Below are 14729 nucleotides of genomic sequence, written 5' to 3'. Positions count from 1 at the left end.
AATCCAAAGAACATCTGCATCCTTAGCCACATTTGAGCTATTCCCGCTCTGATTTGCATACTGATTAATGTACACAAACTAGTCCCTAAGCTTAACTGTGAAGTAATAACCTAAACTTAACTTAAAAGTAATTTGGAAAAACAGTTATCTTCCATAAAATTACCCAATTCACTGTGTGTGAGCGGCTTCAGCAGTTGTGAATCCATGACAACCGCTCGGTCTATTAGATAGCGTAGTTTCCTGAGAACAATGAAGGCATCATCACAACAGACCACACAGGTGTGTTTGTTTTACCTCCTCCAGACAACTGATGTGAGTGGCTTAACCACTAAAGGTAGACTTAGGGACCTGTTTTTTATTTATTTATTTAAATTATTTTCTAGATATGATTCATGCACTGAGTAGCTATAAATATGTTGTAACTGTTCCATTCACCTCATAGGTTTTAATGTACTTGTAACATTTTATTGGTTTTATTGTTGTAGTTTATGTTTTGTTGAATTGGTCCTTGATTTTTATGTAATTGTTGTTAAACTTATTTTTTCATTTTTTCTTATTGGCTTTTAATTATTATAACATTTTTCTAATTTTATGACCTTTATTTACATGTTATCTATTTTGCTAGATTCAATTCATTCATGTTGTATTTCTGTTTTTATTTGCTTTGGGTTGCATGAAAAGTTTTTTACAACCGGTTAATCTTCTGAATTATTCTTGAGGACTCCATTGTCTTCTCTAGGAGTCGTAGTGGTTTGGTTCCTTTCTTTTCCTATATATTTGAAAACATAAATCCATTAAGACTTTGACTTTTGGCACAGTGACCCCATTAAGCCCCCCTTTCTCACTCTTTTTCATCACTGCCTCCATACTTTCCCAAGCTCCTCCCAGTCAACGCTTTTATAAGAATGAACTTGGTGACATTACAGAAGCCTGTGAACACAAATGCCCTTCAAATCTGAAAAAACTTCAAAATCCTGACTGATGGCCATGAACTAAAGCATCAGACCTCTTGTCTAATGACATTAGTTTTACCTTTTCTAGTACTATTAGACTGTCAAAGTAAATAACAAAATAAAATCTGAACAAATTCAATTAGTTGATGTTTATTCTGTTTGTCTGAGTACTTATAACATCTTTTAAGTCAGCTATGATCATCGACTGACCTCTGCATGATCACAATCGGTACAATCTCACATAAAAAAATAGTTTCAATTCTTAGCAACAAAAAGTTTTCTGGAAAAGCATTGTTACAATACAGCACCATGCAAATAAGGATTTATGTTATATCACAAGTATAAGAGCTTTAAAATCAAACCACATTTCAATTACTGGCATTGAAAATGCCAGTTTGTAACACAGCTATGACGGCTCCATCTGTTATATACAGATTCATACATGATAGAGTATTTCTTCTTAGTCTGTAAATAAAGAATCATAAGAGGAAGTCACATGATCAGTCACATAATTTCATTTCCCTCGTTCTCCTTGATATCACACTTTTTATATGACACAGCTCTCATGATTGGCTGGTTTCACTCTGATCAGCTGCTGCTTCCACTTGCCGTTTGGGCGCCGGCTTTATTTTTGTCTTTCTAGGCGCCAAAACAAGAGAGTACCCGGGTTTAATACGAGGAAGTGAGAGCTTTAGCCTCACCAACATTTGTGACCTGTTGTTGAAAGCAGTATCCAAGTTTCGGTCATTGTTGTTCAGGATCATTTTCTGGTACAGGATCTCACAGCGGATCGCTTCCCGTCTCTCAGCTCGGGGTTTTCCGTCAAACTGCAAAAGCATTTTGTCAACATCCTGCTGGGTCTTGCACGGCCCTCCGTTTCTGGTCACTGTAGCTGTTATGTAGTCTAAATCCATTATCTCTTCAGGTTCTTCTTTAGGTACCCTTTCTTTCTTACCTTTCTTTGATTGCGGACTGTAGTCATCTTGCTGGTCGGCATTCTTTTTATCATGCCAACCGGAAGATTCATCTGAGCTGCGGTCAGATGAACCAGATCGGTCGTCGTCTTCCTGAGAGCTATCTGATGATGCATTATTGTGTGAGAAGCCCCGTTTGACGGTCTTGTCGGGTCTTTTTGTTTTGTAAGGGTATGTATGGCCGAACGGATAATCCGCCATCAAGACGGAGAATGTGCAGCTGACCAGTTGTAAGCTCAGATCTGGTGACGGGACTTGAGAAAATGGTCCTCCTGGAAGGAAATCCTTCAGGTGTTCCTCAGTGACGGCAGCAATCACCTTTATCATCCTCTTCAAGCAAGCTCTGATTAGGTCCCTATTTGTGTGCCACTGACCGCAGTAATGGAACACTCCGTTGAAGGATTTCTCCTGCAACGGGAACTGCAGAAAAACATTTGTACCCTCTTCAGGTTCCAGCAGTGTTGAAGGATCTTTGGACCAATTGAGGAACTTTTGGTAGAGCCAGAGCATGTACTTGCTGTAGAGCGAGTACTCTCCTCCACTTTTCAGGAGCTGCCAGTAAGGACCGAGGACTTTGCAGTAGATGATGGCGAGAACACAAACGAGGCTTTGGATCACAGAATCATTAGCATCAGCAGCGACGCTCTCCAGAATAATGTTTGGGCATTCATCGCTGATAAGTGAGAGTAAATCAGAGAAGAAGGGTGCGATCTCTTTGTGATGGTGGATAAGGCCAGCTGCAGCTTCGAAGTAGCTGTTGAATCGGTTTGACTCGTTTACTGCGAGTCTGGAGGGATTTTTCTTTTCCTCGCAGAATGCTACCCAGTGTTTTCTGTAATTGTGCGAACCGGGCGTGCGAGAGCTTAAGATATCGCAAGCCATGTGAATGTAGCGCGAAGTGGCGCTTTCTGACAAATTCACAAAGTTCCTGAACTTTGGAAGATTGTCGCGGCCAAGTTTCTGCTCCGTCGAGAGAACAATCTCTTTTTCAAAGGACATAATCTGCTGCTCGATGGTGTCGTGGATGTCAACAAGGAAGTTGGCATTGTAGTTTAGAAACACCACAGGAGAGGCGAGTGTAACGTCTTCACAGAGTAAGTCAAGTTTTTTCTCAAACTCCTCCATGGCTGGATGCTCCTTGCATGTTAAAGTGTATTGATTTCTGAGGAGATCTAAGGATACTTGCTTGCATGTCGTGGTTTTCCCACCATACACACTTGACAGCTTTTGGACGGACAGCATTGCAATATCCAGCAGGGTCAGAGACTCTCCTATTTTATCTGAGCTTTCTTCTGTCCTGTTGGATGTATCCAAATCCTTATCTCTTCCACCACACGCATTCATCTCAGAGCCTTCACCTTGTGAGATCTCACAGCTCTCGTATTCCTCCTTGATTGTAACTTTTTCATAATTTATGGAGTCCTCCCTTTTAATGCGTTTCTTCACGATTAGTCTTGGCATTTTTTTCCGTACCAGTTCAAATGGACTTTGAAGCAGATTTTCCATCGCTACGTTTCTCCTGTGACTTCTTGTTTCATAGTTGCGATAATGAAGTTTTAATTTCTTTATCTTGGCTTTGAGGACTGTATACGCCTTTTGAACGTTCCCATTCTTGCAAAACTCAGGGTTGAAATTTCGAAGCCAAGTAACTAAAATAACTGGTGCAATTTTCTCCCTGGCGACAAAGTTGCTCAACTCTAAAATCAATCCATTTGTGACTTCAATCGACTGTCCTCTCTCTGAAAAATCCTTCATTTCCAACAGATGCTGTCGCTCAACTCCGATGCTATCACATATCGGGCCAACAAAGTTAAAGTTGGCATCTGATTCCAGGAAGGTCAGCCTCGCATCGCTTCCCAGACTCAACGTTGTTGCGATGCCTCTTTCAATCAAACGACGAAAGTCAGCTGAGTAATGACTGGGGAAGATTTTCTTGAGCCATTCTACAATAGCGATCCACGGAAAGTTATTGTCTTCTCTCAGAAGACCGACTTGAATCAAAAGTCTGTTCCTGCATGGTGCCACCTCAAGATCTAATCCTTCACCCGACTGAGGACCAATGAAGTCTGCAACAAGCTTCCAGTAGTACTCGTCTCCTGAAAAGCAAAAAAGTAAAGCTTGAGGTGAGATTACAAAAATCTTAATAAAACAATTGGTGAAGGTGGGGACTGTTAATAAAATCTGACTGTACTGGGTTAAATGTATTGATTTATGCTTTCTGATAAATAACATGATGATTACGCTAAAAATCATCAACATAGATAATAGAGAATTAGCTTATGTCATCATCTTAATATTTTTGCTTTATTAGCTTTATTATATGACCATTTTACTCTATGTTTTTGACATTGGTGGCTTCCCTGTACTCTTCTCCAGCTATGTCATGAGCCTTGGTGTCACTCATGATAACACTCTTTCCTTTGCATAAAAAAAAAACATGATCTAGACTGCATTCTTTCACCGCCACATCATTTCCAAACTCTGTCGCAAACCAGCACTGAATTTCTTTTAAGATTTTGGGCATTTGGAGCATTATTAGACAGGTGTAGCTGAAGAGTAACGGGAAGGCGGGGAGAGGGGAGAGACATGCAGTAAAAGGGCCTGTTACTGGACTTTTTAAAGAAAAACTCTTGAATAAGGAAGACTGGATTCAAAGTATCAAAGTGAAGGAGCGTTTAACAGTGCAACACACAAAAGGGGTTACAGAGCAAAGGCTCCCTGAGAAGCTCTAAAAGTTGGTTCTTATAATTTTTTTAAAAATGGGCTGTCTTAGACACCTCCCTCACTGAGGAGTCTGAACATTATGTATCAAAATGACACTTCTCAGGCCTGTTTCTCGCGTCCTTGTCTCTCCTGTCCTTGAACTACTGATATCTCTCCCTGCCATCCTCAGCAAAACACAGTCCAAATAAGGGAAGGGCCCTGGGTCGGATTCAAACCCTTTTAATTCATGCATTCATCACATCCCAGATTGACTACTATAATGCTGTTTTCTATGGCCTTCCCTTCTCAACAGGTTGTCCTTCCTTATAGAATTGACTATAAACTACTATTGATAGTCTATAATAATGCCTAAATGGTCTAGCCCCAGCCTACCTGACAGATCTCATAAATACGTCCCACAACGCTTGCTCAGGTCAGTCGACCAACAACTATTAGTAGTTCCCAGATCTAGACTGGCGCTCAGGGCTGACAGGGCTTTCTCAGTAGAAGCTCCAAAACTATGGAACAGCCTCCAACTCCAGATCAGGTTGGCAACCTCGCTACCAGCCTTCAAATCTGGATTAAAAACACATTTATTCACGCTGGCGTTTGAAGAGTTGATCAATTCTCAATTTTTGTTATTGTCTACAGTATTTATGACTATCCATTATTCTATGGAATTGCTTAATTTGTCTTTAACTTGTTTTATTTATTTATTTTATTTTTCTCTTCCTTCCTTATAATGTATTTTATTTTGTTTTGATGTTGTGTAGCACTTTGGTCAATGTCTTGTTGTATTTAAATGTGCTATATAAATAAATTGACTTACTCAGATTAGCTTCAGTTACAGCCGCTTTACCACAAAGGGAGAAATTTTGAGACTCCTCCATGGTGTGCTGTTTTAAAAGAGAGACACACATTATATAGTAGCTTTACACACATGCATGCAAGTACATATTATTTTCAAATGGGTGAGATATACATCACAACATCTCTCAAAGCCCGTATGGGGTGTTTATCAGCGGACCAGTCAGACACACAAAGGCATCAAATACAAATGGCTTAAAACAGACATCAATTTCCTAATCAGATGAGTCAGTGTTCACACCACAGTCTGCTTTAATCAGTCCTACCCCTTTTGCCTGATAAGAGTGTGAGGACTGCTCTCTGCATTTAAATGTCGCACAGTTTGCAATGACATGGCCAATGTGGTGACAACAATAACATTCCCTTTCCTCTTTCCTGAAGAGGAGAGGAGGGACATGAGACAGCAGAGACTGGAGAAAAAGCTGATTTATGGGTTAACACATACTCATCAGTAGGGATGTAACGATGCATCGTGACATGATTAAAAATTGGTACAAATGCGTGACAACTCGCATCGGTTGACAAAAAATGAATCGCGATTCTTGGTGAATGCGAGAGAAGTAGGTTATGTTCTTTTTCGTCGTTTAAAAAATTAGAAATAGGTCACGTTATCTTAAAAAAAAGTCACTGGTTGGTGATTCATTTGTTCAACATCAGACATCAGGTCACTACGTAGGTACGGAGCACAGCGCGAGGGAAGACAGTTTGAAATCACCTGTGTGGCGGCATTTTGGATTCCCTATATGCACAAATACAACCGTGAGAAAGGGACAGACAAAACCAAAACAGCATGTAAATATTGTAAGATATTTTTTTATGTATTTTGTTGTTTAAGATGTAAGTTGCACTTTTTACAAGAGAACACAAACTGTTTGCGAGTTTCTGTTAAGAAAGATTTTTTTTCCTATAAATAAAAAGATAATTTTATTTGGTCATAATTTGTCTGTAGCTCGTTTTGATTAAAAAAAAAATCGTATCGTGAACCAAAAAATCGTGACTCGAATCGAGTCGTGAGTTGAGTGTATCGTTACATCCCTACTCATCAGCCAGCACAACAATGCGCTCAGACAAACACTTCTTAAAGTCCTCCAACAGGATCAGCTCTCTCAACGCATTGAAATCATTAACTTTACATGTGGGCACCCCATTTATGAAATAACACAGGTCTGAGCAGGAGTTTTGTTAGGAAAAAATAAACTCCTGAACCTGAATCAGTTGTCATCTTCCATTTCATTTCTTATCCTTATCTTATGTTACTGCTCACCAAACAAACCGGGTCATCCAGAGGGTCATCAACAACGCCCAAAGGACTGTCGGCTGCCCTCTCCCAGCACTGGAAGACCTACACAGATCCCATTGTCTCAAGAAAGCCCACAACATCATAAGGGACACTTCACACCCTGGTCACCCCCTGTTTAAAATGCTGCCTTCAGGCAGACGATACAGAGCCATTGGTGCAAGGACAAATAGACTGAAACACAGTTTGTATCCAACTGCAATAGCCACTGTGAATGCTGCCAAAAAATTATGTGCACAATGTTTTAATGTTTTACGTAATGGGTGTATGCTCCTTTTAGCATATTTAGTATTTATTTTGATTTTAGCACATGTTTAATTTGATTTATTTTAGTACATTTTAATGTCTCAGGTATTTTTATTCTTATTTATTCTAGTTATTTTAACACTTACTAGTCACTTTAATGCTAGGATTTTATTTATGTTGCACTGACTAGAAGCACTTTCAATCTCGTTGTACCTGTGACAATGACAATAAAGATCTATTCTATTCTATTCTATTCTATTCTATTCTATTCTATAACAGTATCTGTGACAACCCAAGATGAACTATGATATAAATTAAGAGTAGAAACACAACAAATGCTGCACGAGCTGCCTCTGCAGGCCCTTTGAGCAGCCTGCTAGCTGTTAGCACCAACTTCACAAACAACCTAAACTACAGTTTGTTAGTGACACAACAACACAATGAGAGGTAGCAACCACAAAGCATTTTAAAACACACACGCTCGTGGCAAAATACGAGTTAGAAACACAACTTCTTACCTGGAAACTAGCGCGTGAGCCTCACGCTCGCTCGTGAAGATCACAACATACACAGCGAGAGGGGGAAACAGAGAAGCTGGTCGCTGATTGGATAGTTCAAAGAAAGGCGGGCTCTTGGTGTGATCTCCACCAATCAGAAGCGGGAGTGTGAAATGCATTTTGGGTATATTACGCTGGCAGTTGCTAGCCGTTTTTTCGTGAACTAGCAGCAGGTAATGTAACAAAAAAAACAGTAAAAATATTCATTTATTTTAATTTAATATGAGTCAGTTTAGGGTTTACTCAACTGTTTCTGTTAGTAGAGTTTGTTGTCCGCGTAGCAACAGTTGCTACGCCGTCGTTATCGGCTCGTTGAGTAGTTAACAGCTAATTTAACAAAGCTAACGAAATAACGTTGATGCTAGCATGGGTGAATGTTTGTTTATATTAAACGCCACAAAATAAGGTTGGTTATATTATGTATGTAAGTTATTCTATAGTCTTTTTTTAATCTCACTCTACATACAAAGAAACCTGCAACAATGAGTGGATGCGAGTGAGAGCGTAGACGTATATACGTAGATGAGTCGTACGTCGACGTCGCCGCCATATTGGATGTGGCAAAGTGGAGAGCAGCCTTTAGGCTGCAGAGTGGAAACACACGGAAAAAGCTGTGCAAGAGTATTCTTTACCAAGGTTTTTAATTTGGAAACACACACACAGACTCTTTACCAAGGTTTTTAATTTGGAAACACACACACACATACAGACTGCAACTGTATAGCTGTATAGATATGTATGTTCATCAATGCCCCCCGTGTATATATGTTCATTAATGTGCACCCCCCTCTGTGTGTATTTTTGATATATTCACACTGTTTATACTGCTATATCTACACTGTGAATATCTTTATTTATATATATACACATACATACATACGTATACATGTATGTATATGTTCATCAATGTGAATATAAAACGATTAATCAAAATCAGTTAAATGTAAACGTTAGTGCTCTTTATTCAGAAAATCCTCATGTCACATCTACATTTCAGGATCTGGTTATTATAGACACAGATTAAATGTTAAATATAAATATTTCAATATTTATCATCACAGTAACAGTGTTACACACATTAGTAGCTGCAAACATTAGAAAAATACATACGTTGGTTTGGTGCTTACATAAGGAGTAAACATTTATAATCATCACTTTAAAAGTTACAGCAGTGTTTTTGGTTCCTGTTTGTTTCCCAGAAATATTAGTGTGTGTGTGTGTGAATGGGTGTATAAGAGGCATTAACTTAAAGAACTTTGTAGAAAGGTGCTTTATGAAGTTCAGTCCATTTCCTTTTATTAGATTACGGGGCAGATCGATCTGCCACATCCAATATGGCGGACACGTTAACGTAACAACCTGCTCAATGAGGCGTCTATGTATATATGTCTATGAGTGAGAGGTAACAATCGAGGATGCAAATCACACGATGAAATGACTGATAATGGTCCATGTAGTCCTGAGGCGTCCCATAACTCAGTCCTGGGAGCAGTCAGGTTGTTTGGTACTTTGCAAAGTAGATCCTGGTCCATGCTGGACGTGAACCGGCCACGCTCAGGTTCCCAGGCCAAATCCCTACAGACTGAGCCACTGCATCAACATTGTATCACACATGAAGCTCATAAACAGCAAACTGACTGGAATAGAATAGAATAAAAAGCTTTTATTGTCAGACATACTGTAAGCACAACGAAATTACAGGGGGCTTCACCAAGGTGCTGGTCCTAATATAGGTAATATTACAGTATAGACAAAGATAAAAAACACAATATAAATACAAAGGCAAAAATAAAATATAGATGCTATACAAGAAGAACAGGGGGTGAATGCTGCATCTTGCTTGTATATGCATAGCAAATGGTAAAAGCAATTATACAATTATTGCACAAGAGATTTTTGCATGTTGGGGGGCTAGTGCATGTGTGTATTCAGGATGGTGATGGTTTTTGGAAAGAAACTGTTCCTGAGTCTGTTTGTCCTGGCTCTAGTGCACCTGTAGCGTCTGCCAGAGGACAGCAGGTCAAACAGGTGGTGGGCGGGATGGGTGTTGTCTCTCACAACGGTCTGCGCTCTGCTGAGGCAGCGAGATGAGTAAATGTCTTTGAGGGAGCAGCCCACGATCTTCTGCGCTGTCTTAACTACTCTCTGGAGCTTCTCCCGGTCTGCCTCGGTGCAGAGCGAGAACCACACCGAGGAGCAGTAGGTCAGGATGCAGCACAGACTACCCTTTCTAACCAGAACCATTTGTCCTCCACCTCCTAATCCACCACCTAATGTAGGTGTTTTCATCACTTTTCAGTGTGCAAAAGTCCAGGCTAGATTACATAGATTGTACAGATGCTCGTGATATTGTACTGTCCCCCTGTAGTTCTCACTTTTCTAAGAATCTCAGCTATGATATACTTACAAAAACAGTTTTAGTCATAATGTGACATCAATATGAGACTGAGTTAAGAATGATGTTTCTGCTGATGTACTGTAGGTGCTAGATATGACTACAATCTAATGAGTTGCTCAATTTTATTTACTTTTTCCTCATCCGCTCTGCTGCATTTCTACCTTTTTACTTATGTAGATGACATTTTTATCCATACTGCAGAGAGCGCCCGGATACAGACTAATCTTATGGTGTTTCTGTTTTCAGATGCTGACACGTCACATGTCTGCTTTCCTTGGAATGAAGCTCACGGTAAAGATTAGTTAGCAGCACACGATGGATTCCTCTGAAGCGCAGGCTTTAAGAAAAGAAGACAACACGGCAAGTACATCAAATACATCAGCTCAAGGAGAAGATGGACCGAAGCCAAAGAAGGCAAAGACGGAGAAAAAGGTGAAAAAGGTTAAAAAGAAAGGCAGAGTCTTCCGGGCTGCCAAGCTCGGCTACACCGTCCATCAAGGGGAAGATATGCTTTTTGTCATATCAAGTTCTTCTTCCCAGTTTAATGGTCTCCCTTGGAGTCCCCCAAAGAAGAAAATCAAAAAGAAGAAGCGCACTAAAGGAAAAGTGAAAACTGTCCAGATTAAGAAGAAAAAGAAAGTCCGTGCTAAACCTAAACCGGCGGATAATCCAGTTCCCAGTTTCCAGGAAAAAGAGGAGACTAATCTGTTTGTGCCACAGAAAACAGCTGACCACAGATGGGGCGAAAGTCTCCCTGAAGAGGTGCTAATCAACATTTTTCAGATGGTGGTTGGCCAAGATGGTGCTGTACCATTTCTATGCAGGTAATAAACACATATTTGAGTATTTTCCTATGCTATACTGTACTTCATACAGAATATACAGCTAAACATGGCCATTATTTTATCATTATTGGATGATCAAATTGTTGTATATACCAAAAGTAAGTAAATAGAAGCAGAATAAAGTATACATCGGAAGAGTTTTGTCATTTTAACACATTCCATTTTTTCATATATTATTCAGGATACATTTGCAAAATCATGATTAGGACAGCAAATAAACATTTTCTTAATTATTTAACCTGCTGATTATTTTATCATTTGGTCTATAACAATTCTATGGACCAAATAAAATATAATTTTAATTTCAGATCTTAAAGTGACGTCTTAAAATTGTCCATAACAAACAAACATTTTTATCCAGAACTTAAATTTATTCAATTTATTACCAAAGAAGACAAACAAATTGAAATTGATTAGCCTTCTATTGATTGATTTATCTATTAACTGAGCATTATAACGAGATAACGCATATTATTATATATGTAAATTACACACTGAGTTAAATCCTTATTTTTTTCTCTGTGTTTGTGATGAAGGGTGGGCAGTGTGTGTCGTCTCTGGAACGCTGCTGCCTCCAGTCCGGCCCTGTGGCGTAAGGTGACTATAGGTCACTGCTGGGTCGCACCGGGGAAAAACCAGGAACCAAAAACTGAGAAGAAGATTAAGGACACTTTAAACTGGCTGGCACAGAACAGGTCTATGATAGTTAATTGTTTTAGGTTTGATATGGGCTGTGATTAGCGGTTTAGGTCGTTTAGTGTCTTATACTTTAAATAACAATGAACTGCATTTCTTGTTTTTCAGATTCTCTCAGCTACGAGACTTCTCTCTGTACCACTGGAAAAAGAATGTTAACTATGCAGTTAAGGTAAGTAATCAAGACTAAATATCTGTCCTTTACAAGTAATATTTGAACTGAAAACATCAGCCAGTTAACCAAACAGGTTGGAAATTTAATCAGGCTTTAATTGTTTGTTTGTTTTTCTCTTTATGTTGTAATAAAATTCAGGTCGTGTCGGAGTTCTGCCCTCACCTTCGCTCCCTCACGCTCTCCAACTGCACAGGCCTGACAGCGTGTGCTTTCCACAGCCTTGCTCTGCACAGCCGAGCTCTGCAGAGCATAAATCTCCAGTATTCAGAGGTACACCAAGAACCAGCTCAGTAGATATTTTTGTCTGTTGCAGTGTTACTTTTACAATATAACATGTTCTGTTGGTGGCGAATGCATCCTAAAGTTAATCAGCTACAGCTTTGGGTTAAGTTAACTTCATTAACAGCCAACCTTTCTTTATACAGCGTGATGCAGCTCTCTTTTATTTGCATGAACACCCTGTGTACAGTCAAGCATACACAGACAAACATAAAACTTTAAAGGCTGCAAATGAAGGATTAAATACAACAGGATCTCTTATTTATAGATATTTATTGTCTAATTTGATGCTCTAGTCATGGTTCTTGCTGTTTGGCTACATGACCTGGAATTTAATTTTTCTTTGTTGTAGTTTCAGGTTGAGGGACCCCTAAAGTACCTTGAAGATCACGGGAGCCAGATCAAGCAAATTTGGTTCACTCATGGAGTTAAGAATGACAGACTTTTAGCCACCCTCTCAGTAAGTCACCCTCCTTTTTTTCCTCCACATGTTTTCAATGTAAAGCACATTACACACATCCCAAGCCGTGGATCACAGATTAACCTGGTACACGCAACATTGTTGTTGTTTTGTTGCATCTGTTTCTTCAGAAGGGATGCTGTCCTGATTTGGAGTTGTTGGAGATCAACACCAAGCTCGACAGTACATATTGTGAACTTCCTGTTTGCATCCAGGCACTGCAGATGGCATGTCCGAAACTCAAGGTAATGAAATATAAACTTAAAGTTCTCTACGACTGAACTGCAAATGTAATTGGTATGAGACTCTTTTATGCATTTGGCTCTATAAATTGTTTGTTTGTTACAGTCATTTTATTTGACATTTTATTCATTTCTTATCATATCATATCTTCTTATCATCATTATCATATCACTGTAAACTGAATATATGAGTTTACAGTTGAGTTTTGGACTCTTAATTGGACAAAACGAGACATTTGAAAATGCATCTGACAAAATATAATGCACATTTTTCTGTATTTTCTGAAATGTTACAGTTTTGTGGAAAAAATTAGCAGATTAATCAGCAAGAAATACAATAATTAGTTGCAGGCTGATATTATTTCTTGTCTCCTCTCACTGTGTGATACATTTTGCACTTTTCATGCACCGTGTTCACCCATGAAACTTCTACTGTACTTCACATCAGACCTTCCGGATGCTAAATGTCAGACCTCTTCAAAAGACAATGCGTAACGTTGCCAAGTCAACATCAGGCTTCCCGTTACTAGAGGAGCTCTGTATCGCAACCACGTCGTACTCCTACTTGACAGACAAAGATCTGTGGGACATCCTCTTTGGATCCACCAGACTGCGAGTGCTGGACCTGCGAGGCTCTTCGCGAGTCACACCGGCTGGTCTCGAAGCACTACCCTGCCTCGGTAGGGCTACGTCATGAGATTTATACTTAAGTTAAGATTCATACATTATTATTATTAAGTGACTTAAGTATGGTTAAAATAAACCCTTATTTGGGTACCATACTGAAAAGTTTAGTGTGTTCTTTCCAGATTTAATCCACAAAGACCTGAAAATGTATTGGTGGTCTGTTACCTGCATTTTTAAATAGTACCTAATGTCTTTAAGCATGTACACAACGTTATAGTAAGTATGAATTTACTAATGAAATATCCAGCTCCATATCAGTGGTTTGAATTTGCATTTTAATCACTGCTATGTTCTTATCTGTGATTTGACAGAACTTGAGTGTCTGTTCTTGGGACACTATTTCAGCAGCAGTAGTGCGTTGTCGGCACCCAAGGGGCTTCACATGCTGACCCAGAAATGGAGTCAAACACTACAGCAGCTTGACATTGCAAATCAGCTCTTCTCTGAGGATGACTTGGAGATGGCTATGAGTCACCTTGCTCAGGCAACCGAGGCAGATACCCTGCGTTCACTCAACCTGAGTGGGACCAGGATCACACCACCCGCCCTCAGGTATGAGACATGTTTCTTAACTTAAATAATCAATTTAACTATGAATGAACCATTTTAAGTCAATCTGTAGGGAAACATTTTTAATACTGCAGGTTTATCTTTCAAAGGGTTTCACAATATTTTTTTTCCATACTTTTATTTTGCAGGCCAGTCATTGGTCAAATGACTGCTCTTAACTACCTCAATCTTTCATCCTGCCGTTATCTTCCAAGAGGAGTGAAGAGAATTTACCGTGGCCAAGAAGACATTCGCCAACTGCTGGACAAATTGGTTTAGTCCTCATATTCTGAGCAAATAACTGAGTTCACAAGACATATATCAATGTCTTAAATGTGCCTCTTTGTTCCTTATGTTGAGGTTTGAGAGGTTGGGTTTATGCAGAACCACTCCTTACTGTTGCTAGAGAGCACAAACCAAGGGTTTGTCAGATTCTGTAAATAATTATTGTTCTGTTTTTGGATTTACATTTATAACCTCATTTGTAAACCTACAGGGACATTCTGTTGTGTATATCAGACTCTGTTTTTTTGTTCCACACAATAATTCCAGACAAACATTTGTCATAAAATATTTGAAGATAAAAATGAAATGTTCAACTATAATGTTGGTTATTTTCTTTCATTCCACTAGAGAGTGCTGTAGTATCAAGTTGAATGTACACAATGAACAAATGGGGTCTTACAATTTTATTCACCCTCAGATATATTTCACCCTCTTGTTTTAAACTTTAAAGGATTTAATTTCCTTTAGTGTTGTTTAATTTAAAGTGGTATGAGTGCTTCAAAGGCTAAATGTTTT

General features: G+C 39.2%; 2 protein-coding genes across 4 annotated transcripts; one reads left to right on the top strand and one right to left on the bottom strand.

Moving 5' to 3' along the window:
- Positions 1 to 1087: 1087 nt before the first annotated feature.
- Positions 1088 to 7674, bottom strand: LOC104931053 (hypothetical protein). The gene is made up of 3 exons (XM_019254618.2): positions 7559 to 7674; positions 5460 to 5526; positions 1088 to 4023 (listed from the first exon to the last, which is right to left on the bottom strand). Exons 2-3 carry the CDS (start codon positions 5518 to 5520, stop codon positions 1517 to 1519), a joined length of 2568 nt encoding a protein of 855 aa, XP_019110163.1. The 5' UTR covers positions 5521 to 5526; positions 7559 to 7674; the 3' UTR covers positions 1088 to 1516.
- fbxl6 (F-box and leucine-rich repeat protein 6) lies at positions 7667 to 14287 on the top strand. 3 transcript variants are annotated; one of them, XM_010745974.3, is made up of 11 exons: positions 7667 to 7770; positions 9586 to 9800; positions 10242 to 10819; positions 11377 to 11535; positions 11645 to 11708; positions 11850 to 11981; positions 12343 to 12450; positions 12582 to 12695; positions 13141 to 13372; positions 13691 to 13931; positions 14078 to 14287. In XM_010745974.3, the coding sequence occupies exons 3-11, from the start codon at positions 10311 to 10313 to the stop codon at positions 14205 to 14207; spliced, it is 1689 nt and encodes a 562-aa protein (XP_010744276.2). In that variant the 5' UTR covers positions 7667 to 7770; positions 9586 to 9800; positions 10242 to 10310; the 3' UTR covers positions 14208 to 14287. The 3 variants fall into 3 exon arrangements, with proteins under 3 accessions (XP_010744276.2, XP_019110188.1, XP_010744277.2); XM_019254643.2 differs by having other exon boundaries at positions 9586 to 9872; XM_010745975.3 differs by lacking the exon at positions 9586 to 9800.
- Positions 14288 to 14729: the final 442 nt, after the last annotated feature.

The sequence above is a fragment of the Larimichthys crocea genome, chromosome XIII, assembly GCF_000972845.2.
Source record: "Larimichthys crocea isolate SSNF chromosome XIII, L_crocea_2.0, whole genome shotgun sequence".
In the NCBI taxonomy this organism is placed as follows: Eukaryota; Metazoa; Chordata; class Actinopteri; family Sciaenidae; genus Larimichthys; species Larimichthys crocea.
This window is presented reverse-complemented; position numbering and strand designations above follow the sequence as displayed.

Bases quoted from the DNA above. Each gene is read 5' to 3' on its own strand.
- fbxl6 (XM_010745975.3), top strand. From the start codon at position 10,311: ATGGATTCCTCTGAAGCGCAGGCTTTAAGAAAAGAAGACAACACGGCA. The intron at 11,982-12,342 runs GTACACCAAGAA...TCTTTGTTGTAG, and splicing joins TAAATCTCCAGTATTCAGAG to TTTCAGGTTGAGGGACCCCT. The intron at 13,932-14,077 runs GTATGAGACATG...TTTATTTTGCAG, and splicing joins ATCACACCACCCGCCCTCAG to GCCAGTCATTGGTCAAATGA.
- LOC104931053 (XM_019254618.2), bottom strand. From the start codon at position 5,520: ATGGAGGAGTCTCAAAATTTCTCCCTTTGTGGTAAAGCGGCTGTAACT. The intron at 4,024-5,459 runs GTAAGTCAATTT...TTTGCTTTTCAG, and splicing joins TGTAACTGAAGCTAATCTGA to GAGACGAGTACTACTGGAAG.